Genomic DNA, 20,259 nt, shown 5'->3' on the forward strand with positions numbered 1-20,259 from the left:
TTATAAACACGTGATTGCCGGTCCGAGTGTTATTATCACTAGGGTCTCCCCTCTACAACAACAGGAAGCTGGCTCAGCCTTCAGTGAGTCATGATGGTCTCCCCAACACAATGGTTGCTTAGAGAGCAGGCCGGTGCCATCACACTAACAAGGATATCCCCTCTGTGAACATTGGAATGCCAGTTTGGCTTCAAAAGGACACAAAGTGTTTAATCGCGATTATATGATTATTTTAATACAAAATGCAACAGCTATAAGTTACCCTTTAAAAAAAAACATCTCCAGGGTGCATCTTTAGAAAATGTGCAGTTATAGGGAGTAAAACGAGAAGCCCACAGCAACATTTACAAACCATGTGAAACAGTTCAACACTCGGAAAACGTGTGGGTCAAACCAAATAAATACATAAAACACCAGGGTGATACAGCAGTTGTTTATGCTTGCTTGTCCTCTGTGTTTGTGGGCATCTCAGCGTATTCTGACTGTCCAGCCCCAGCTAGGTGTTCTGCATCGTCGTCATCATCACACGGGGGACGGTTACGATTAAAGAACCCCACCTGAAGCATAAACACAAAACATTTACATTTACACATATTGTTTCCCGATTCCGGTTTAAATCGTGTGTCATTGAGGACATTCTCCTTTATGTCCCTTCTAAATTGTCTCCATTTTAAGAAAACATATCATTAAAAAAGACTGAGTGATCGATACTTAGATGATAGCTGAGTAGCACCTTCTAAATGCTACCCAGTTATAGGGCCCAATCTTGCGCCACCTGCTGTTTTAACGATGTCAGTACATTACCTTCCAGAAGATCAGAGCTAGCAGAGCAAGGAGGAAGAGGCCAGAGACCACAGCCACAACAATCCACCACACCGGCACTTCCTTCTCTCCATCAGGAGCCCTCCACACCACACTGGTCTGGGTCTACACACATACACACATGGTCAACTGGCTCCAATGAAATCTGTCCAATGACTACTGAAGAAATGGTTACTTTGTGAGATACGGTTGTGTATGTGCCTCAAGTCCGTCGTTTATGTCATTAGTAAATAAGTGTTGTCTTCACACTAGTGGAAAGGGTCAACTTTTTTTTTTTTTTTTTTTTACCTCAGCCTGTCCACTTGGCAGCTCTTCAGGCTGGATCTTGGAGGGCATATCTATAACATCAAAGCGTGCTGTAGAGTGGAGAACATAATTCTCATAGGGCCTCTAGGGGAAACAGAATGAGGGTTCCATAATCATTACGGAATAATGTCAAAGAAGTAAGATCTTACAAAATGCTCTCTCAAAATTATGCAGAGCTGTCTTTGAGCGCTTTTCCTTTACACCTATGAATGCAGATATAGTGAAAAATGTTGTGGAAAATATGTCACTGTGATTCTCTCTTTCCCTATCTCTCCCTCCCTCTTCTTGCCTCCCTCCCTCTCACCTCCAGGAAGGTCTGTACCCAGAGTCGAGACATCACCTTCACCACAGCGCTCCAGCCTCTCTCCAGACCTGTGGCCTCACACACAAACCTCAGACAGGTATCTCCACTGGTGCAGTTCTGTAGAGAAATAGAGAGAGGAACAGACCTAACTGAGTCAACCTGTTTCCCCCATTACACATCAATGGAATGTACCCATCCACGTGAGATGTAATATTTTGTTGTTTAGCCCCCTCTTGTGGCACATATAGAATATTGCAAGTTGTCCCTGAAATTGCAGCAAAAAGGAACTAGCCTATCGTACAGTATCAAGTAAAGACAAGACAGTTTGATTGTATTGCTGTCAGAAGTACACTGATGCATGTCATTATGTTAATCGAGTGAGGCGACACTTGTTTACCACGTGAACGGTCTCTTTGCGCTGAGGCTCCTGCTGTGCCACCTCATTCTGTTTGACCTTATACACTTTACCAACAGTAGCATTCCCGGTCTTCACCAACTGCCAAAACAAAAGAGTGTACTCCAATTTCATATGACCAAAACATCATCAAAAGAACAATAGAAAATCTGGTTTTGCTTCTATTTAAGGCAAATATAAAATAAAATAGTGATTTCCTTTGAAATGAAACATAATTCATGGAAAAACAACATCGTTATTTCCCGCTATAGAAAGAATTGGTGTCTGGCACACTGCAGGGCCACATCATGCTACCTCTCTCACCTGATATGGGTCGATGTCAGGGGAGTCAGTGTGGCAGGTGAGGAAATCCTCAGAAGCATTGGCGAACACATAGAGCAGGACGTCTCCATGGTGATGGGTAGGGAACTCTACCTGCACCCTGGCGTTGACCGTGCTCGGACCCAGGTTTCTCAACTGAGTGTTTCAACAACAACAACAACAAAAAGACATGCTTTCAGATTTCGCTCACTAAGTTGGATCTCATTGTCTTTGCTTATATATGACATGACATATACAAAACATACTCTATAAGGGCCTTATGGACTCTTCAAATAGATGTTACGCATTTTGACCTTAAAACTGCACCAACCTCAGAGAGACAAATGTCTAAAATGCTCTGTTTCTTTTCCGGAGTGAACCATAAAAAAGGTTACCTCATAGACGTGTTCCACTAGCGGGCCAACCTCCTCTAGGTCAGCAGGATGCTCCTTCTGTTCCCACTTGGCAATGGGCAGGACACACTCAGGTGGAGAGGAGCCCCTGTCCAAAAAACAACAGGCTACAAGGGTGGACCAAACGCACAGGACAACACTGATAACGCTAGCCTGGTCCTAGTGATAATTAGTAACTACGTGTCCTGGGAAAGCCAATAACTACAAGGACAAGAGGAAACCGTGGTGTTACTGTACTGTATTACGCTCTTATTAGGACAACATCTTCCAATTGGCAAACATCACTCATCCCTTTTGGATATTAGATATTCAGTCTGCTACTTGTCTGGATTGGCAGCTCTGAAGGCAGGAGTCAGGAGGAGTGCTCATTTCCATGGTAGCACAAAACAGCACAGTTTATGGCTCTGATGATAATTGGAGGATATAATTGGAGGACAATGAAGGAAGGCCCACCCACCCCCGCATCTCCAGAGCTGCCTCAGCGCTGACATCAATCCTCAGATGGGTCACGTTACTTTCAGGGTTCTGGCTGTTCTTGCTAGAGATTATAAAGGAAGGAAGAAGCTTGAATGAATGTTGACCATTTCCCTTGTGTCATTAGAGAGGCCATGAACCTTCAGCTGACACCTTGAATGTCTACAATACAGACAACTTGATTAACAAGCATGTAAACCATGTGTATCTCAAAGACCCTAAATATGCCTTACATTGTGCTGATCACTCTACACTAAACATTAACTTTAGTGATCTTGAATTTCCCCATTAAAATGTTGTATTAAAAATACAAAAACAAAGCCTTGGTAGCATCGAAGGCATTAAAACCACAAGACGGGATGAAAGTGTTGTTCTTGCCTTTTGATCTGTAATGTGAATGACACGTGACTCTCCACCTCCTCCAGGTTCCCCACGCTGAAGAACAGACCGGCCAGGAGCTACGACAGACAGAGAGAAGAACATACTGTACTGTATCATTCAGACTGACAGAGCTGTTGCAAACACAGTCACATGTCATCCACATCCGTTGACAGTGAAGATCCAGAACGGCACTATTACTCTATGTGTAATTCCATGCCAACTCAGTGTGTCCGGCCAGAGTTTGGAAGGTTGGGAGTTCGATCCCCGGCCAAGTTATACTACAGACTGTAAAAAAGGTACCCAATGAGTCTCTGCTTGGCACTCAGACAGCATTAAGGAGATTAAGGTGATAGATTAGTGTCCTGTCCATCAAGCTGCCTCATGCTACAGAAACAGGAGATAGGCTCCTGCTCCAATGACCCGTTCTGACTCATGCAAGACACTTGCGAGGATATTTACTTACACTATATTTAATAACATGGTGGTTACCTTCTGGCCCTGCTTCATAGGGTTCCCCAGCTCACAGACCATCACCACCGTCTGGTTCTCCTTCTTCTGAGCACAAATCAACTTGCTGAAGCCCTGGGAGAGATGGCACACTCAGACATGAGGCTCTGGTCAAAAGTAGTGCACAATATAGGGAGTAGGGTGCCATTTCAGACGCAGACAGTGTGTTTTACGTAGGGCCGGTAGGCTATGCTGACCAAATAACCTAACCAGCAAAACTCTGGGCTCATAGTTTTTCCTGCAGGTGTGGGACAGTTGATGCCACTCTGTTAACAATTCCCTTTTATTATGAGCAGGAGAGTCACAGTCACCTTTCTGTCAGTCACCATACTCTGGTAGTGTGTGTTGGCTGGTGGGCGTATCTCCAGCTCGGTCTCGTAGGCCCCCTCTCCTCTGTTCTCTGCTGTGATGACCAGCAGGGCAGGGTGGTCATCCCCTATCAGAAGACGGTCAGTACCTCTGAGGATGGGTCAAAAGGTTGTATTAGTAGACCGGAATAACATGCTAAACCCTATTTTCTCCGCACACTGATCCCACGAGACCTTACTTGGTCAAAATCCTGAACATGTAGAATGACCAAGAAAACAGATGACACTACTGAGTGATGAGGAACTCAGGGGAGTTTGACACTCACGCTTCAGCAGTCAGCCTCAGGTCAGGGACACAGACGTTGTCCTCTCCGCAGTCCAGAATGATCCTGGTCTGCACAACACACAGACACATACACACATTTTTATACCCAAGGAAACAAACACCTACGCTAATTCATAGGTTTCGACTGTGTAATTACCACGTATAAATGTTATTCCTTTGCAAATGGAAATGTTTTAATACATTTAGAATGTAATGCGTGATGTCACCTGTGCGACCACAGCTCTCTGGCCATGCAGCATGGCCTCCTGGGAGTTGGACAGGCTGTAGTTCAAGGATATGAAGATGGGGCTGAGCTTGTCCTTGAACTCGGACTCATGCTGGAAAGAGAGACAGGACGCAGTACTGACATTGATGCAATTAACCCTCAATTCAGTTGAAATTCAGTAAAGATCTACTGCAGCTTAGTGGATCACGTAGTGTTAAGACAATATAAATCTATTCCCCTTTCAGGTTTGTCTGTTGCCACTGACAATGGCAGTGTTCACAACCTTTTTGTGAGGTTACTAATGGTATTGTGATTGGAGCCTGTTGTAGTGTCACTTCAGTGAATGGCCACTTGGGGGCATCAGCCTGATAAGAAAACTGCTGCACCATTATGGTTTTATTTCAGGTTTTGAGCACTGACCATTGTAAACCAAAATACAGGTCTATAAATTGGCTAAACTGGCACAAGCAACCCACCCGTAGGTAAGCGGTTTGGTTCCTGCAGACCACTCCCACATCTCTCTGAATGGTTAGCTGAAAATACTCTTGGGGCAGATTGGTCTGCAGCAATAGGGTCCTCCTGGCCATTGTCTGTTTCATCTTGTCCAGCTGAAGCTCTGCATCTAGAACTACAAGAGTGGATTTAGTGTCTTGAACAAACAGAAAACTCAAACTCGAGGAGAATGTGTATGTTTCCACAGGAATAAATGACTTCAGTATGCGTCTCCTACCTATCTCCTCTGGAATGCTGTGGCCAGACACACTAATGCACATCATGACTGTGAAGCTGTAAGGAGAGAGACAGACCGCATCAGTCATAATGCCATTCTGAATTTACAAGAACAAATTCACACATCATCACGGGAAAGATCAGTCTAACACAACCAGGAACTGTCCAGACATGTCACACATCTTAATCAAATGTTTGGCACTTAGGATACTACAGCAATTCTGCATAGTGACAACACGTGCATGTTTGCCGTGCCCACCAACATTTGTCCATCATAAATGTTCTTCCCAGTTGGGTGCTGCAGCACCCCCTGAAAATTGTAATAAAAAATCATATTGATTTAAAAGAAATTTTGTCACAAAAGTATTGCACTGGACCTTTAATAGTGCTGTATTAGCGGACCGATATAGTGTTTGTAGGGCAGGCAAAATGTTTTTTCAGCACCCCCACCCCTTGAAAATACAAAAATATCAAATATACATCATAATTAACACAGCACCCGCACCCCCAAACAACTCCCCACGGCTATGGATAATGCCCACACTAATGGTATGATACTCTGGTATGAGAATAATCTTTACCAGGCCACAGGCTCGTTGGTGGTGGGGCGCTGACACTCCTTCACATCTGGGTTCAGGAAGTCAGGGTAGAGGGAAAGTTGGGTCTTTGCCATCACCACGGCTTGAGCCCTGGTACCACCCCACACAAACAGAGAATAGACGGTGTGGGTACATTGTGAATGCAAATGTTAATCTTGCTCCAGATAACATTTCTCAAGTTAATTTAAAGTAACAAATAAACTGTTTGTTTGTCTCACACTACTGTACCTGTACACAGCAATCTTATTGACTCCCCATGCACCAACAATTAGATCTGTGAGGCAACAAAGATTGACAATAACAAGTTGCAAGCTCTTATTTTTCTAGTCTTGAAACATAAGAAATATAAAGTCATGAAACAGCTTTTTTTTTAAATGACATGATTGACACCCTTTCATGAGAAAGTGCTATCAAAAAAATAGTCCGTGGGATTGATTGCCCTTTGGTAACAGCCACGACCTCTGCTTTCATATCACAGTGACTCCTAAGAAACTTAAAGTCGGAAACTAAACTATTTTCAGGGAAAGAGGTCAGCTGAAGTTTTCACAGTGACCAATTTGTCTTAAAGAGTTGAACTGTAACAGGCTCACTGGGGGAACAAGAGACAAAGAGCGCCGTGAGTGTCTTTAAAAGCCAGAGGTGTTGCACATCAAAAAGCATTGCTGTGTTGAGAGTAGTTCACTAGTCTCCAAGGGACACTAAATGTATCTCCATTTTAGTGCTCTCCCCCGACAAACGTTGGTCACTCTACTGGATGAGTGACCTTTCTGTTTCTCTCTCGCGTGTCCGAGAAACTTTGCCTTCGTTTCCAGGGGGACAGGAGACAAACAACACGTCAGAGGACGTTTTTACTGGGACTGAAAGGACTTTGTTAAGTAGTGGCCTTGGGTAGTAGTCAACTACAATGAAAAAGACAACAGAAATCGTTGCTGCTGCTGTTGTTGAACTGCGCCAGAGGCTGATTGTGGAGTTGTAAGGGAAGAGAGTGACCTCCACCTGATCTTACAGGTTGACATCTCCAAGTGGTCTTGGCAGGATTGACATTGTGGCTTAACAAGAGAGGTAGGGACATTGTTGGGAATTGTTGGCCGGGGTAAGGTTTGTTGTTCCATAACTTCTCAAATCTTGATGAGATTATTATTTCACGTTTTTTGGGGGCTAGAATCAAATACTTCAAGTCAAAACACAAAGTCAAAACACAACACCCAATATAATCAAATCCACATCTATTCTAAATCAAGGTAAACAAGTCTACAGTTTCCAGAAGAGTTCGTTTTCAGACTAACCTGGGTAGCCATTTGAATCAATGTCAGTGGCCCCTCTCAGGGTGAAGCCAAAATGTGCTGGAGAGCCTAGGGACCGGAAGGGACTCTCGATGACCTGGGTATACTGGGGAGACAGTCCATCACTAGTCCCCATGTAGACGAAAACCCTCCCTTCAACGCCCGAGGATGGGGCTCCCACGGCAACATCTGAGAGAGACAGAAACACTTTATAGTGATGAGTGATCCACGGACGGAGTGCATTGAAACACTGCTATGACAAAAGCATTCCTCACCATTAGAAAATGTAGCATTTCAAGAGGGAATCATGAACTAAAAGATTAATCTCCTTTCGGAAACAAAGTGTTTTGAAGAGGATATTTTCACATTTAATATCATTCCTTGTTTAAGTTACCCAGAAAATCAGATACTACTGATTCTGCTGCCCCTGAGGCAGTTACTATATTAGAAGGGAAGATATGTATATTGTAAGTCAAATGATTGTATATCAGAGCCTCACCGTTAAAACCGTCCTTGTCTAGGTCACCGAGGGGGGCGATGGTGCTGCCAAAGCGTCCGTACAACTGGGAACCTGTCAGCTTCTGGTCTGGCTTGGAGTGGAAGGTGGAGCGCTCTCTCTGCAGGTACACACTCACCTGGGAAAGGATTACACACATCCATTGTCTCAGAGCTGGGTATAAAAAAAGGTGAATGGAGACTGCACACTATGCTCCCATGTGCTAGACTGCACACTATGCTCCCATGTGCTAGACTGCACACTATGCTCCCATGTGCTAGACTGCATACTATGCTCCCATGTGCTAGACTGCACACTATGCTCCCATGTGCTAGACTGCACACTATGCTCCCATGTGCTAGACTGCATACTATGCTCCCATGTGCTAGACTGCACACTATGCTCCCATGTGCTAGACTGCACACTATGCTCCCATGTGCTAGACTGCACACTATGCTCCCATGTGCTAGACTGCACCCTATGCTCCCATGTGCTAGACTGCACACTATGCTCCCATGTGCTAGACTGCACACTATGCTCCCATGTGCTAGACTGCACACTATGCTCCCATGTGCTAGACTGCACACTATGCTCCTATGTGCTAGTACACACAGGACTCATCAGGTTTTCACTCACCTGTCCCACCTCCTGCAACTGCTGGCCCGACACACGCTCCATGAAGAGGGGCGCCCCGATTAGGATGTCGTCTATTCTGTAGTGGACAGAGGACAGAGCAAGAATGGCTGGACATTTGAGCTCTCTTTCATGGTTCCTTGAAACCAAGCCAACAACCAGTGGCTTAGATGTTATCAGGTGGTTAATTCATGTTTAATTACTTCCATGATCAAGGACAAAAAAAAAGTAAGTGTGAGAGTTCTGACATACCCATCATTGTTAATATCAGTCACTGCAACACTGTGGCCGAAGTAAGAGGCCACCTGCAAGATGAAATTTGCATGTGGTTTTGAGTGGACTTACGTTGCTCATGACTCAGATGTCAACACAAAGGCATATCTGTACAGACACTTCTTCATCACTCTCCTGTAAACAAGTCAATCAAAATCAAATGTGATGGAAATGATGGAAATGCAGTCTCACCTGAGAGCCTAAGAATGTGCGTTTAACTCCCAAAAAGCCAGGTGTGTGTCCATTATAGATTTTGACCTGGATACAAAGCCACAACATTAGCTTAGATCACTCTCTAATAAATGAATATGAAAAGTAAACGATCATAACGCCATTGGGAGCCCTTACTGAGCCTGCTGTGTTGCGATCATTAGGCACTCCAACCACATAATCTGAAACAGAAAAGAAATACTTGTACTGGATTTAAAACACAGTAAAACAGACTTAATGAATTCATTATTGAGAAATGTTTCAACCTTTTGTATCTTACTGACAAATGTTTGAAGGTTTTGTACAGCTGTTACAATCACCACCAGGCACATAAAACGTAGGAAGACTTATTCTCTAGTCTGGGCACCGCTCTATGTGCTAATATTCCATTTTCTTGCCATTCTTTGTCATGCAAAACATGAATAAATGTTTGGCATGACAATGAGTCGGAATGATAGTACAAACTGGGACCGGGCTAGTAATTATCTGGTTGTGTGGACACTTTTGACGGGAACTTTCTCACCTGGTATTGAGTCTCCAGTGAACTCGCCAGTGGCCACAGAATACCCTGTTGGCGAAACCTTTCGGGTTTATTGAACTGAGAAGAATGTCACTGAATATCTTTGTACTGAATATTTTAGGCCAGTGGTTCTCAAACCTCTCTTCGGGGTAGAACACCTGATACAACTAATCATCAAGCACTTAATTAGGTGAATTTGGTTTGCTAGTTCAGGGTTGCAACAGAATTGTGAAACATCTTGGCCTCTCTGAGAAGAGGCTTGAAAACCATTGCATTAGACCACAAGTCTTGCGTGTCACCCTCTTACCATGGTAATGATCGTATCCACCAGTCTCAGGGGAATGGGTTTGTCCTGCCACATAAGGTTTGGCATTCTGGCTCTTGGCACTGTCGACGATGTCAGGCAGTCCTGCACTGATGATCTGACCTGCAACAGAAAGGTTAAACACCGCAACCATTATTTGGAGAAGACACTTTAGTAATGTTTATACATATTTATTTCATAATATTTTCAGTAACATTAGTAAAATTAAGCAGGCAGGTTGCCTCCCACTTTAACAATGTTCTGACATGTTGTTGCCCTAGGTCTGGCGAGACTATATGACAATATGATAATTAATCATGCTCAGTCATCATCAACCTTCCCAGAGACGTTCCAACAACAGGGCTATTAGTGGATACATTTATCCTAGGAGTGTTGAACAATGAAATAATGGAAGCCACCATAATTACGGAAGCCACCAGCCTAAGAACCATGTATGGTGACATTTTATATTTCTTGTTCTTAGTATTTTAGCGTTTGTCCACCCCATTTTTGTTCAATGCCCCAGCAGCAGAAGCAACCAACTCCCCATCCCCCAGCAGCCTCAGAAAGTGTGGCATCCAGCTCCAATGCCCCAGCAGCAGAAGCAACCAACTCCCCATCCCCCAGCAGCCTCAGAAAGTGTGGCATCCAGCTCCAATGCCCCAGCAGCAGAAGCAACCAACTCCCCATCCCCCAGCAGCCTCAGAAAGTGTGGCATCCAGCTCCAATGCCCCGGCAGCAGAAGCAACCAACTCCCCATCCCCCAGCAGCCTCAGAAAGTGTGGCATCCAGCTCTAATGCCCCGGCAGCAGAAGCAACCAACTCCCCATCCCCCAGCAGCCTCAGAAAGTGTGGCATCCAGCTCCAATGCCCCGGCAGCAGAAGCAACCAACTCCCCATCCCCCAGCAGCCTCAGAAAGTGTGGCATCCAGCTCCAATGCCCCAGCAGCAGAAGCAACCAACTCCCCATCCACCAGCAGCCTCAGAAAGTGTGGCATCCAGCTCCAATGCCCCAGCAGCAGAAGCAACCAACTCCCCATCCACCAGCAGCCTCAGAAAGTGTGGCATCCAGCTCCAATGCCCCGGCAGCAGAAGCAACCAACTCCCCATCCCCCAGCAGCCTCAGAAAGTGTGGCATCCAGCTCCAATGCCCCAGCAACAGAAGCAACCAACTCCCCATCCTCCAGCAGCCTCAGAAAGTGTGGCATCCAGCTCCAATGCCCCAGCAGCAGAAGCAACCAACTCCCCATCCCCCAGCAGCCTCAGAAAGTGTGGCATCCAGCTCCAATGCCCCAGCAGCAGAAGCAACCAACTCCCCATCCTCCAGCAGCCTCAGAAAGTGTGGCATCCAGCTCCAATGCCCCAGCAGCAGAAGCAACCAACTCCCCATCCCCCAGCAGCCTCAGAAAGTGTGGCATCCAGCTCCAATGTCCCAGCAGCAGAAGCAACCAACTCCCCATCCCCCAGCAGCCTCAGAAAGTGTGGCATCCAGCTCCAATGCCCCAGCAGCAGAAGCAACCAACTCCCCATCCCCCAGCAGCCTCAGAAAGTGTGGCATCCAGCTCCAATGCCCCAGCAGCAGAAGCAACCAACTCCCCATCCCCCAGCAGCCTCAGAAAGTGTGGCATCCAGCTCCAATGCCCCAGCAGCAGAAGCAACCAACTCCCCATCCTCCAGCAGCCTCAGAAAGTGTGGCATCCAGCTCCAATGCCCCAGCAGCAGAAGCAACCAACTCCCCATCCCCCAGCAGCCTCAGAAAGTGTGGCATCCAGCTCCAATGCCCCAGCAGCAGAAGCAACCAACTCCCCATCCCCCAGCAGCCTCCCCCAGAAAGTGTGGCATCCAGCTCCAATGTCCCAGCAGCAGAAGCAACCAACTCCCCATCCCCCAGCAGCCTCAGAAAGTGTGGCATCCAGCTCCAATGCCCCAGCAGCAGAAGCAACCAACTCCCCATCCCCAGCAGCCTCAGAAAGTGTGGCATCCAGCTCCAATGCCCCAGCAGCAGAAGCAACCAACTCCCCATCCCCAGCAGCCTCAGAAAGTGTGGCATCCAGCTCCAATGCCCCAGCAGCAGAAGCAACCAACTCCCCATCCCCCAGCAGCCTCAGAAAGTGTGGCATCCAGCTCCAATGCCCCAGCAGCAGAAGCAACCAACTCCCCATCCCCCAGCAGCCTCAGAAAGTGTGGCATCCAGCTCCAATGCCCCAGCAGCAGAAGCAACCAACTCCCCATCCCCAGCAGCCTCAGAAAGTGTGGCATCCAGCTCCAATGCCCCAGCAGCAGAAGCAACCAACTCCCCATCCACCAGCAGCCTCAGAAAGTGTGGCATCCAGCTCCAATGCCCCAGCAGCAGAAGCAACCAACTCCCCATCCCCAGCAGCCTCAGAAAGTGTGGCATCCAGCTCCAATGCCCCGGCAGCAAATGTTATGCCCCAGCAATTTTATGCCCAGGTAGATTTACCTCAGGTGTAGCGTGAAATCTAGTTTAACCAGGCTAATAATGGCACCAGATGGCACATGTTACCTTGAAAATAGTAGCCTCCAGGAGCACCGATAAGGAGCCTTCCCTCCTAGAATAGTACACCAAGAAACAAATCAAATTATTGTTATAGATGGTATCATAACACTGTTGGTGTAATTACTACCTTACAGTATCATAAACTATGTGGATCTAACTTATCTATTCTGCTACTGTACATTGCTGTGTAGTATATAACATTATATGAGTCAAAAAGAAAAAGTTTGATGAGAAATGTTTGGAGGGCGGGCACCTTTGTTATGTCAGAGCTAAATCCCACTTCACAGTATCGTCTGTCGGTAGCTGAGAATCAAGATTAGGATCAAAGATGAAAACATGCAGAGTAGAAAGAATGACCAGCAGGCAAACGTTTGAACATGAAGTCAACTGCTATTTTAAGAAGGAATACCCAAGGTGTTTTGTGGCATAGCAGTGAGAATGATACTCAATTACTAAAAGAGTTCTGACAAGATGCTTGTTTGGCTGTGTTTACACAGGCAGCCCAATTCTGTTATTTTGCCCAATCTGATTGGTCAAAATAACATTTAGTGGCAAAAGATCAAAATTGGATTGCATGTATAAATGCAGCCTTTAAGTTTTGAGTGGACAACAGAGGAACCTGTTACTGTACAGGTACTACTGGCATGACTAATATCTCTTACTGTACTGTACATGTACTACTGGCATGACTAATATCTCTTACTGTACTGTACAGGTACTACTGGCATGACTAATATCTCTTACTGTACTGTACAGGTACTACTGGCATGACTAATATCTCTTACTGTACTGTACAGGTACTACTGGCATGACTAATATCTCTTACTGTACTGTACAGGTACTACTGGCATGACTAATATCTCTTACTGTACTGTACAGGTACTACTGGCATGACTAATATCTCTTACTGTACTGTACAGGTACTACTGGCATGACTAATATCTCTTACTGTACTGTACATGTACTACTGGCATGACTAATATCTCTTACTGTACTGTACAGGTACTACTGGCATGACTAATATCTCTTACTGTACTGTACAGGTACTACTGGCATGACTAATATCTCTTACTGTACTGTACAGATACTACTGGCATGACTAATATCTCTTACTGTACTGTACAGGTACTACTGGCATGACTAATATCTCTTACTGTACTGTACAGGTACTACTGGCATGACTAATATCTCTTACTGTACTTCAGGGCTTTGTAATTTTTCTCAGTCATGACGTCTCTGCAGGGGGAGAAGTTGACTGTTTCCCCCGTCAGTGTATTCAACACTAGGCAGGTCCCCACTGGAGTGTTCTGGGCCTCCTCACGTTCCCCCACGTCTATTACGTTCCAGTGGAACAGGGGGGCACAGGCCTGGTGTAGGGGGAGGGAGGGAGAGAGAGAAAGGAGGAGAGAAAGAGAAAGAGGGGGAGAAGGAACGTGATATAGAGAAGGGTAACACAAAGTGATGAAGAGAATGACCGCGAGAGAAAGAAAGTCAAATTAAGAAGGAGCAGAGGCATACACACATTGGTAGAAAGAGAGAGGGGATCGGTGGTTGGGAGAGGAAGGAAAATAAATTGAGGGAGGGAGAGGGGTTCTGTAAAAGATTTAGAGGATCGATATCTGATGCATTCTATACTGCACAGTGACTGTATACAGCAGCCTTCAGACTCACAGCAAAATGAGTGACTGGTTTATGAGAATTCAAATAGTGAGAGAGTGGTAACAGTATTGTGCCACAACGGCTGGGAAAACTCACCACAATGTAGTTTCCGGAGGATCGCACAGTAGCACCAAACCACTGGTGGGACTTTGAAGAGCTTATCACTAAGTTCTGGTGAGGATAAACCTCATCACCTGTAGTTACATCAGACAGCTCAGTTTGTCAACCTTTTTTGTAATTGAGCCCAGAATAAATAAATATCTTCTTTACTTACTTACTGATCTACAGTATGATAATATATTCACAGCTTTAGAAAACATTGAGAAATGCATGAATAGGACTTATCATAAGTAAAGGTTGACCTTTTGTGTCAAAGGTCATGGTAGTACAGGCCCCTCCTGTCTGTGCCCAGGGACAGAGATACACAGCCCCGGCCTCAGTGACTCTTGGCTGACTGGTGTTGGCTCTAGGGGCCCCAACCACAACACTGATGCTGTGGGACAGAAAATACTATGGTTCAAATATTCTCTTTGGGATTTCAGACAAGAATCTAATGAAAAGCCATTCAAATTCCATATACCTTGCCCAATTTAATATGAGAGTAATACCAGCATATACAGTTCATGACCCAAAGTATGTGGACACCTGCTGGTCAAACATCTCATTTCAAAACCATGGGCATTAAGACGGAGTTGTTCTCCCCTTTGCTGCTGTAACAGCCTCCACTCTTCTGGGAAGGCTTTCCACTAGATGCTGGATCATTGCTGCGGGGACTTGCTCCCATTCATCCACAAGAACATTAGTGAGGTTGGGCACTGATGTTGGGCGATTAGGCCGGGCTTGCAGTCGGCGTTCCAATTCATCAGAAAGGTGATTGATGGGGTTGAGGTCAGGGCTCTGTGCAGGAGAGTCAAGTTCTTCAACACTGGTTTCGAGTTACCATTTCTGTACGGACCTCGCTTTGTCAATTTTTGTTGTTGTTGTTGTTGACATGTTTACATGTAACCTTTATTTAACTAGTCAAGTCAGTTAAGAACAAATTCTTAATTACAATGACGGCCGACACCAGCCAAACCCGGACGACGCTGGGCCTCTCAATAACCGCCGGTTCTGATACAGCCTGGATGTCAATAGGGGCATTGTCATGCTGAAACAGGAAAGGGCCTTCTTCAAACTTTTGCCACAAAGATGGAAGCGCAGGATCGTCTAGAATGTCATTGTATGCTGTAGTGTTGAGATTTCCCTTCACTGGAACTAAGGGGCCTAACCCAAACCATAAAAAACAGCCCCAGACCATTATTCCTCCTCCACCGAACTTTACAGTTGGCACAATGCATTGGGCAGGTAGCGTTCTCCTGGTATTCGCAAAACACAAATTAATCTGTCGGTCTGCAGATGGTGAAGCGTGATTGATCACTCCAAAGAACGCGTTTCCACTGCTCCAGAGTCCAATGGAGGCGAGCTTTACACCACTCCAGCCGACGTTTGGCATTCCTTATGGTGATCTTAGGCTTGTGTGCGGCTGCTTGGCCATGGAAACCCATTTCATGAAGCTCCCAACAAAGACTTCCTGAGCTGATGTTGCTCCCAGAGGCAGTAGTGAGTGTTGCAACCGCGAACAGACAATTTTTGCGCGCTGTGCGCTTCAGCACTCGACAGTCCCGTTCTGCGAGTTTCTGTGGTCTAGCACTACGCGACTGGGCCATTGTTGCTCCTAAATGTTTCCACTTCACAATAACAGCACTTACAGTTGACCAGAGCAGCTCTTGTAGGACGGAAGTTTGACAAACTGACTTGTTGGAAAGGTGGCATCCTATGACAGTGCCACGTTGAACGTCACTGAGCTCTTCAGTAAGGCCATTTTACTGCAATTGTTTGGCTATGGAGATTGCATGGCTGTGTGCTCAATTTTATACACCTGTCAGCAACGGGTGTTGCTGAAATGGCCGAATCCACTAAATTGAAGGGGTGTCCACATACTTTTAACTATACAGTGTAGTTTAACAGATACCATAAAAATGATGCAAAGCCTACTGAATGAAGCAAAGCCAAAACTTACCAAATAGTATATTGCAATACTCACGTTTTGTTGCTAAACTGATAGAAATCTGCAGAGAAGCCAAAGAAGCTTCCCTCGGGGCCAGAGAACTCAGTGAAGTTAACCAGGTTTAGATTTAAGGTGTCAGAGTAATGTGGGAGAGCAAATAGCAGGAGACCCATCATTTGTATTGATCTATGAATCCGGTGTTCCTCCATCTTTTTCATAGCTCTTCTATGTCTCCCTCACTGCAAATGAAACTGGAATCCAAATGTCTTCGTCCTATGTGAGTAATTCTTATCTTCAGTTGTTTCTCGCAAGTCAGGGAACTTACACAGTAATGCCGAGAGGGCTGTCATAGATAGGGCAGAGTTGTTGATGTGAGTTGAAGGATTTTTTTCTTGCTAGGCAAAATGTATTTGCGGCTCTCATTGCATTGTGTTGAGTGGAGTGTAACTAACTGTTTCCTGCAGATAGGACTTTTTGTTTTGTGACATGAAGGGAAGAGATGTCAGTCTGTCAGAACAGAACTGCAGCTCTCAGACACATTGGCACATATATTTATAGTGTTATATTAACCCGTAAACAATGTCTCATAGTACATAAATGAAACAAATAAGTACACGATTCAAGAGTGTGCATTACCAAGGTATAAAACTATCGTGACGTGGATCCAAATACACATTTTTCTATTTTTTTTTCAGCGTTGGCAGAGAGAAAGAGAGAGACACAGACACACACAGACACACAGAAACACGCACAGGGCAGGGTTGTTGGGTTTGAGAGATTATGGAGACACTGGTCAATTCCACCCAAGGCCTTCCTTCCTAGATGAGTCCTCCCCAGGGCATGACTTTTCATGGAAACAGATGGAACATGTAAGTGGACCGGACACAAAATGACTCCTGTAGCTTCACACCCACTTTACACCCCCCCCCCCCCCATGTAAACATGTAAACCTGCCTGTGCCATTAAACCCCTACAACTCATCCAGAACGCCGCAGCCCGTCTGGTGTTCAACCTTCCCAAGTTCTCTCACGTCACCCCGCTCCTCCGCTCTCTCCACTGGCTTCCAGTTGAAGCTCGCATCCGCTACAAGACCATGGTGCTTGCCTACGGAGCTGTGAGGGGAACGGCACCTCAGTACCTCCAGGCTCTGATCAGGCCCTACACCCAAACAAGGGCACTGCGTTCATCCACCTCTGGCCTGCTCGCCTCCCTACCACTGAGGAAGTACAGTTCCCGCGCAGCCCAGTCAAAACTGTTCGCTGCTCTGGCCCCCCAATGGTGGAACAAACTCCCTCACGACGCCAGGACAGTGGAGTCAATCACCACCTTCCGGAGACACCTGAAACCCCACCTCTTTCAGGAATACCTAGGATAGGATAAAGTAATCCTTCTCACCCCCCTTAAAAGATTTAGATGCACTATTGTAAAGTGGCTGTTCCACTGGATGTCTTAAGGTGAACGCACCAATTTGTAAGTCGCTCTGGATAAGAGTGTCTGCTAAATGACTTAAATGTAAATGTAAACACCGTATGACAACTCAGTTCGGTTTTCAGCTTTAATAAACTCTTGCACAGAGGACATGAAAAACATTACGTTCCGTTTCAATATAGTGAAAAACAAATGTAAAATTCATGATATAATAAGGAACATTTTACCGAGTCATACAGCCGTTATTTAAATATGTATAACAAGACAAACACCATGATAGTGGTATATAAAAACACATATTATAGTGATCTGTCGCATACTGTGAATGATTATACAGCTGGTACCCGTACTTTCACTGACCTGAATGAAATCGCCTTGGACACTCATTGACATGTCCAGGCTTTGGTCTGAACATACATGATCTGCTTCTATAGATGGTTTAACATCTCAGAGAGGTACAAAGATGCACAAAGTGAAGTCAAACTGACAAACAACTTCATGATTGTGAAGAACCTGAGATGGTGGATTAGTGTTTTGTTCAGTTCTGAAATATCAGATAACTGGCCAGAAAGGGTACTATCCAGTACACTCAGGAAAAGAGAGGAGAAAGCAGTCTCCCAGAGAATACAGCAGAGTATATTATCATAGCTACATTGTAGATGTGCATGAATACTGTAGATGTGTACAAATGTTGAGTTTCTTCACTCAGTGGTACTCAACGATGGACCCAGCTAGCATGACCACTTGTGTACACCAGTGGCAAATGGTCAGATATCAGAGAATGGTGTGTGTGGTCCCCTTTGGTCAATGGTCAGACAATGGTAAGACAACTGCCTCCATTTCTACTCCACTGTGTGTTCCAAGGTGGTGGGCTGTTTGAGTGGATCCTTGGGAAACAGTTCCTTAAACTCAGCCAACCAGTCGCCAGGGCTACCCCACCGTGGGTAGAGCACCAAGTCATGTAGTAGGCCAGCTAGTAATGCCCCGGCACACGGCCCCACCCAATACACCTGCAGAGGAGAGAGAAACTTTTTTTGTAAGTAGATTTGTATGTGTGAACTGTGGTGTGATGTCAGTAAATAGTGTCAATATACTTTTGTAATTTCATGGAGTCAACTTGTGTTTGGCCAGACTCACCCAATGGTTTTGAAATTTTAAAGTGACCACAGCTGGACCAAAAGACCTAGCAGGATTCATCCCACAGCCAGTGTACCCAATCTGGTCAAAGGTTGAAGGTAAAGAGAGAGAGGGGGAGAAAAAGAGAGAGGGGGGGATGAAATCAAAAGATAAGTCATAGGAAAAATGTAAAGATCTACAAAATGTTTTAATAGACAAAATCCATCAAATTACCCATAGAAACTCTATTATGGTCAGACAGAATTTAAACAAACACAAATAGGATCTGGCATCTTCCTTACTGCCACGAGATTCCCCAGAATGACAGACAAGCCGACCACTACAGGACCCAGGAGGTGGAAGGCTGATGTGGGTCGAGACGTGGCGAGGACACAGACCACCAGCTGAAAGGTGATGGCTGTCTCCACTGTGAAGGCTTGGCATGGGTGGACACCCAAGCCTACCTGGAAAAATACACATTTTTACAGATATCAGACCTGGATTCATTAAGTTAAAATGTTTATAAACACCCATAATCAATTAAGGCCATACAAAAATAAAAAATACGTTTTTGGCAAAACATTTCTAATAATGACTTTTCGGAAGCTACAATACTACAGAAAAACAATACTTCACTACAACCTAGAATCAAATAAAAATGTATTAGACGTGACTCGTGACCTCGTTCAGCCCCAGATGCCCTCTGAGCGGGGCAGGCACCATTCCCATGAGAAGTGCACAAGCACAGAGTGCACCGAGGAGCTGTGCCCCCACGTAGAGGATAGCTCTCCAGGGGCTCACCCTCAGTCCTGCAGCCAGAGCCAGGGTCACAGCCGGGTTCAGGTGGACCCCTCCTCCAGAGGTAGCAGGACCCAGGCACACAGACACCACAGCCACTGAGGCCCCGAATGCCAAGGCCACATGCAGGGGGTCAGGGTGGCACTCGGAGAGGGGCTGGGAGTCAGAGAGAAGGGATGGGTCGGACTCTGAGGACAAGTCATGGAGATGATAATCACTGGTGGGACTGGAGAGGCTCCCATCCCAGGCTGGAAGCTGGGGCCATAGCACCAGTGAGGCCAGACTGGTGAAGAGGAAGATGGCAGTGCCCACAAATTCACACAGGAGATCCCGGAGGAAGGAAAGTGTCCAAATGTTCTTCAGAACCAACGCCAGGCTGGAAAGGACTTGCATGATGGATGAATGAATCTCTGTCTCTCTGTTGTCCTGTTTCTCTGTTTGTTTGTTGCTCTGCCATGAAACACATCCAGGAGTCAGCAGCAGCAGAACCAAACAACCACAAGGGACTGCAATGGGAACCTATATAGGGGGGGCATCTACCGCTGTGTGACGCATATATCAGGAAGGTGGCCTCTTTCTTTCCCCGCTGCGATTATTTACCTGTCCCCTCAGTATACTGCTTGTATTGTGATGTGTTCTGAAGGTGGGTAAGGGTGGAGGTGAGGTGAGGTGAGGTGGGGAGGCTTAGCTTAGCCAATGCATGTTTTGGCTTTCTGCTTTCCTGTACTCTCAGATGGCTGCCGGTAAATGTCGAGTGGTGTCTTCTTTCCGGGGGGCCACAGATTTACCCATAGGTAATGAGCGGCCACTAGCGAGGGGGCGCTAACTTCTGGTCTCTCTTTGCAGCTGGGGAGTCTCCCCTCTT

The 20,259-nt window shown here is 45.8% G+C and overlaps 2 protein-coding genes across 3 annotated transcripts; both read right to left on the reverse strand.

Moving 5' to 3' along the window:
* Nucleotides 1-208: 208 nt before the first annotated feature.
* Nucleotides 209-16,380, reverse strand: itga2b (integrin, alpha 2b). The gene is made up of 31 exons (XM_065010029.1): nt 16,089-16,380; nt 14,368-14,498; nt 14,102-14,199; nt 13,542-13,713; nt 12,600-12,649; nt 12,353-12,398; nt 9,832-9,951; nt 9,528-9,572; nt 9,143-9,186; nt 8,987-9,052; nt 8,774-8,826; nt 8,525-8,600; nt 7,892-8,027; nt 7,396-7,581; nt 6,338-6,383; nt 6,092-6,199; nt 5,512-5,567; nt 5,258-5,409; nt 4,783-4,893; nt 4,557-4,624; nt 4,234-4,381; nt 3,905-3,997; nt 3,413-3,492; nt 3,018-3,098; nt 2,543-2,648; nt 2,151-2,303; nt 1,830-1,928; nt 1,433-1,549; nt 1,111-1,212; nt 805-927; nt 209-557 (listed from the first exon to the last, which is right to left on the reverse strand). The coding sequence occupies exons 1-31, from the start codon at nt 16,268-16,270 to the stop codon at nt 435-437; spliced, it is 3,171 nt and encodes a 1,056-aa protein (XP_064866101.1). The 5' UTR covers nt 16,271-16,380; the 3' UTR covers nt 209-434.
* A 1,213-nt stretch (nt 16,381-17,593) lies between these two features.
* Nucleotides 17,594-20,016, reverse strand: LOC115109847 (aquaporin-5). 2 transcript variants are annotated; one of them, XM_029635094.2, is made up of 4 exons: nt 19,398-20,016; nt 18,899-19,060; nt 18,618-18,698; nt 17,594-18,490 (listed from the first exon to the last, which is right to left on the reverse strand). In XM_029635094.2, exons 1-4 carry the CDS (start codon nt 19,785-19,787, stop codon nt 18,323-18,325), a joined length of 801 nt encoding a protein of 266 aa, XP_029490954.1. In that variant the 5' UTR covers nt 19,788-20,016; the 3' UTR covers nt 17,594-18,322. The 2 variants fall into 2 exon arrangements, with proteins under 2 accessions (XP_029490954.1, XP_029490953.1); XM_029635093.2 differs by having other exon boundaries at nt 19,278-20,015.
* Between the last annotated feature and the right edge of the window lie 243 nt (nt 20,017-20,259).

This window comes from Oncorhynchus nerka, linkage group LG26, assembly GCF_034236695.1.
Source record: "Oncorhynchus nerka isolate Pitt River linkage group LG26, Oner_Uvic_2.0, whole genome shotgun sequence".
NCBI classification, from domain to species: Eukaryota; Metazoa; Chordata; class Actinopteri; order Salmoniformes; family Salmonidae; genus Oncorhynchus; species Oncorhynchus nerka.

Excerpts from the sequence above, each read along its gene's own strand:
- LOC115109847 (XM_029635093.2), bottom strand. The coding sequence starts at position 19,787 with ATGCAAGTCCTTTCCAGCCTGGCGTTGGTTCTGAAGAACATTTGGACA. Across the intron at positions 18,699-18,898 it reads TTCTGGGGAATCTCGTGGCA|ATTGGGTACACTGGCTGTGG; the intron begins GTAAGGAAGATG and ends ACCTTTGACCAG. Across the intron at positions 18,491-18,617 it reads TAAAATTTCAAAACCATTGG|GTGTATTGGGTGGGGCCGTG; the intron begins GTGAGTCTGGCC and ends TCTCCTCTGCAG.
- itga2b (XM_065010029.1), bottom strand. The coding sequence starts at position 16,270 with ATGAAAAAGATGGAGGAACACCGGATTCATAGATCAATACAAATGATG. Across the intron at positions 4,625-4,782 it reads AGAGAGCTGTGGTCGCACAG|ACCAGGATCATTCTGGACTG; the intron begins GTGACATCACGC and ends TGTGTTGTGCAG. Across the intron at positions 2,304-2,542 it reads TAGTGGAACACGTCTATGAG|TTGAGAAACCTGGGTCCGAG; the intron begins GTAACCTTTTTT and ends TGAAACACTCAG.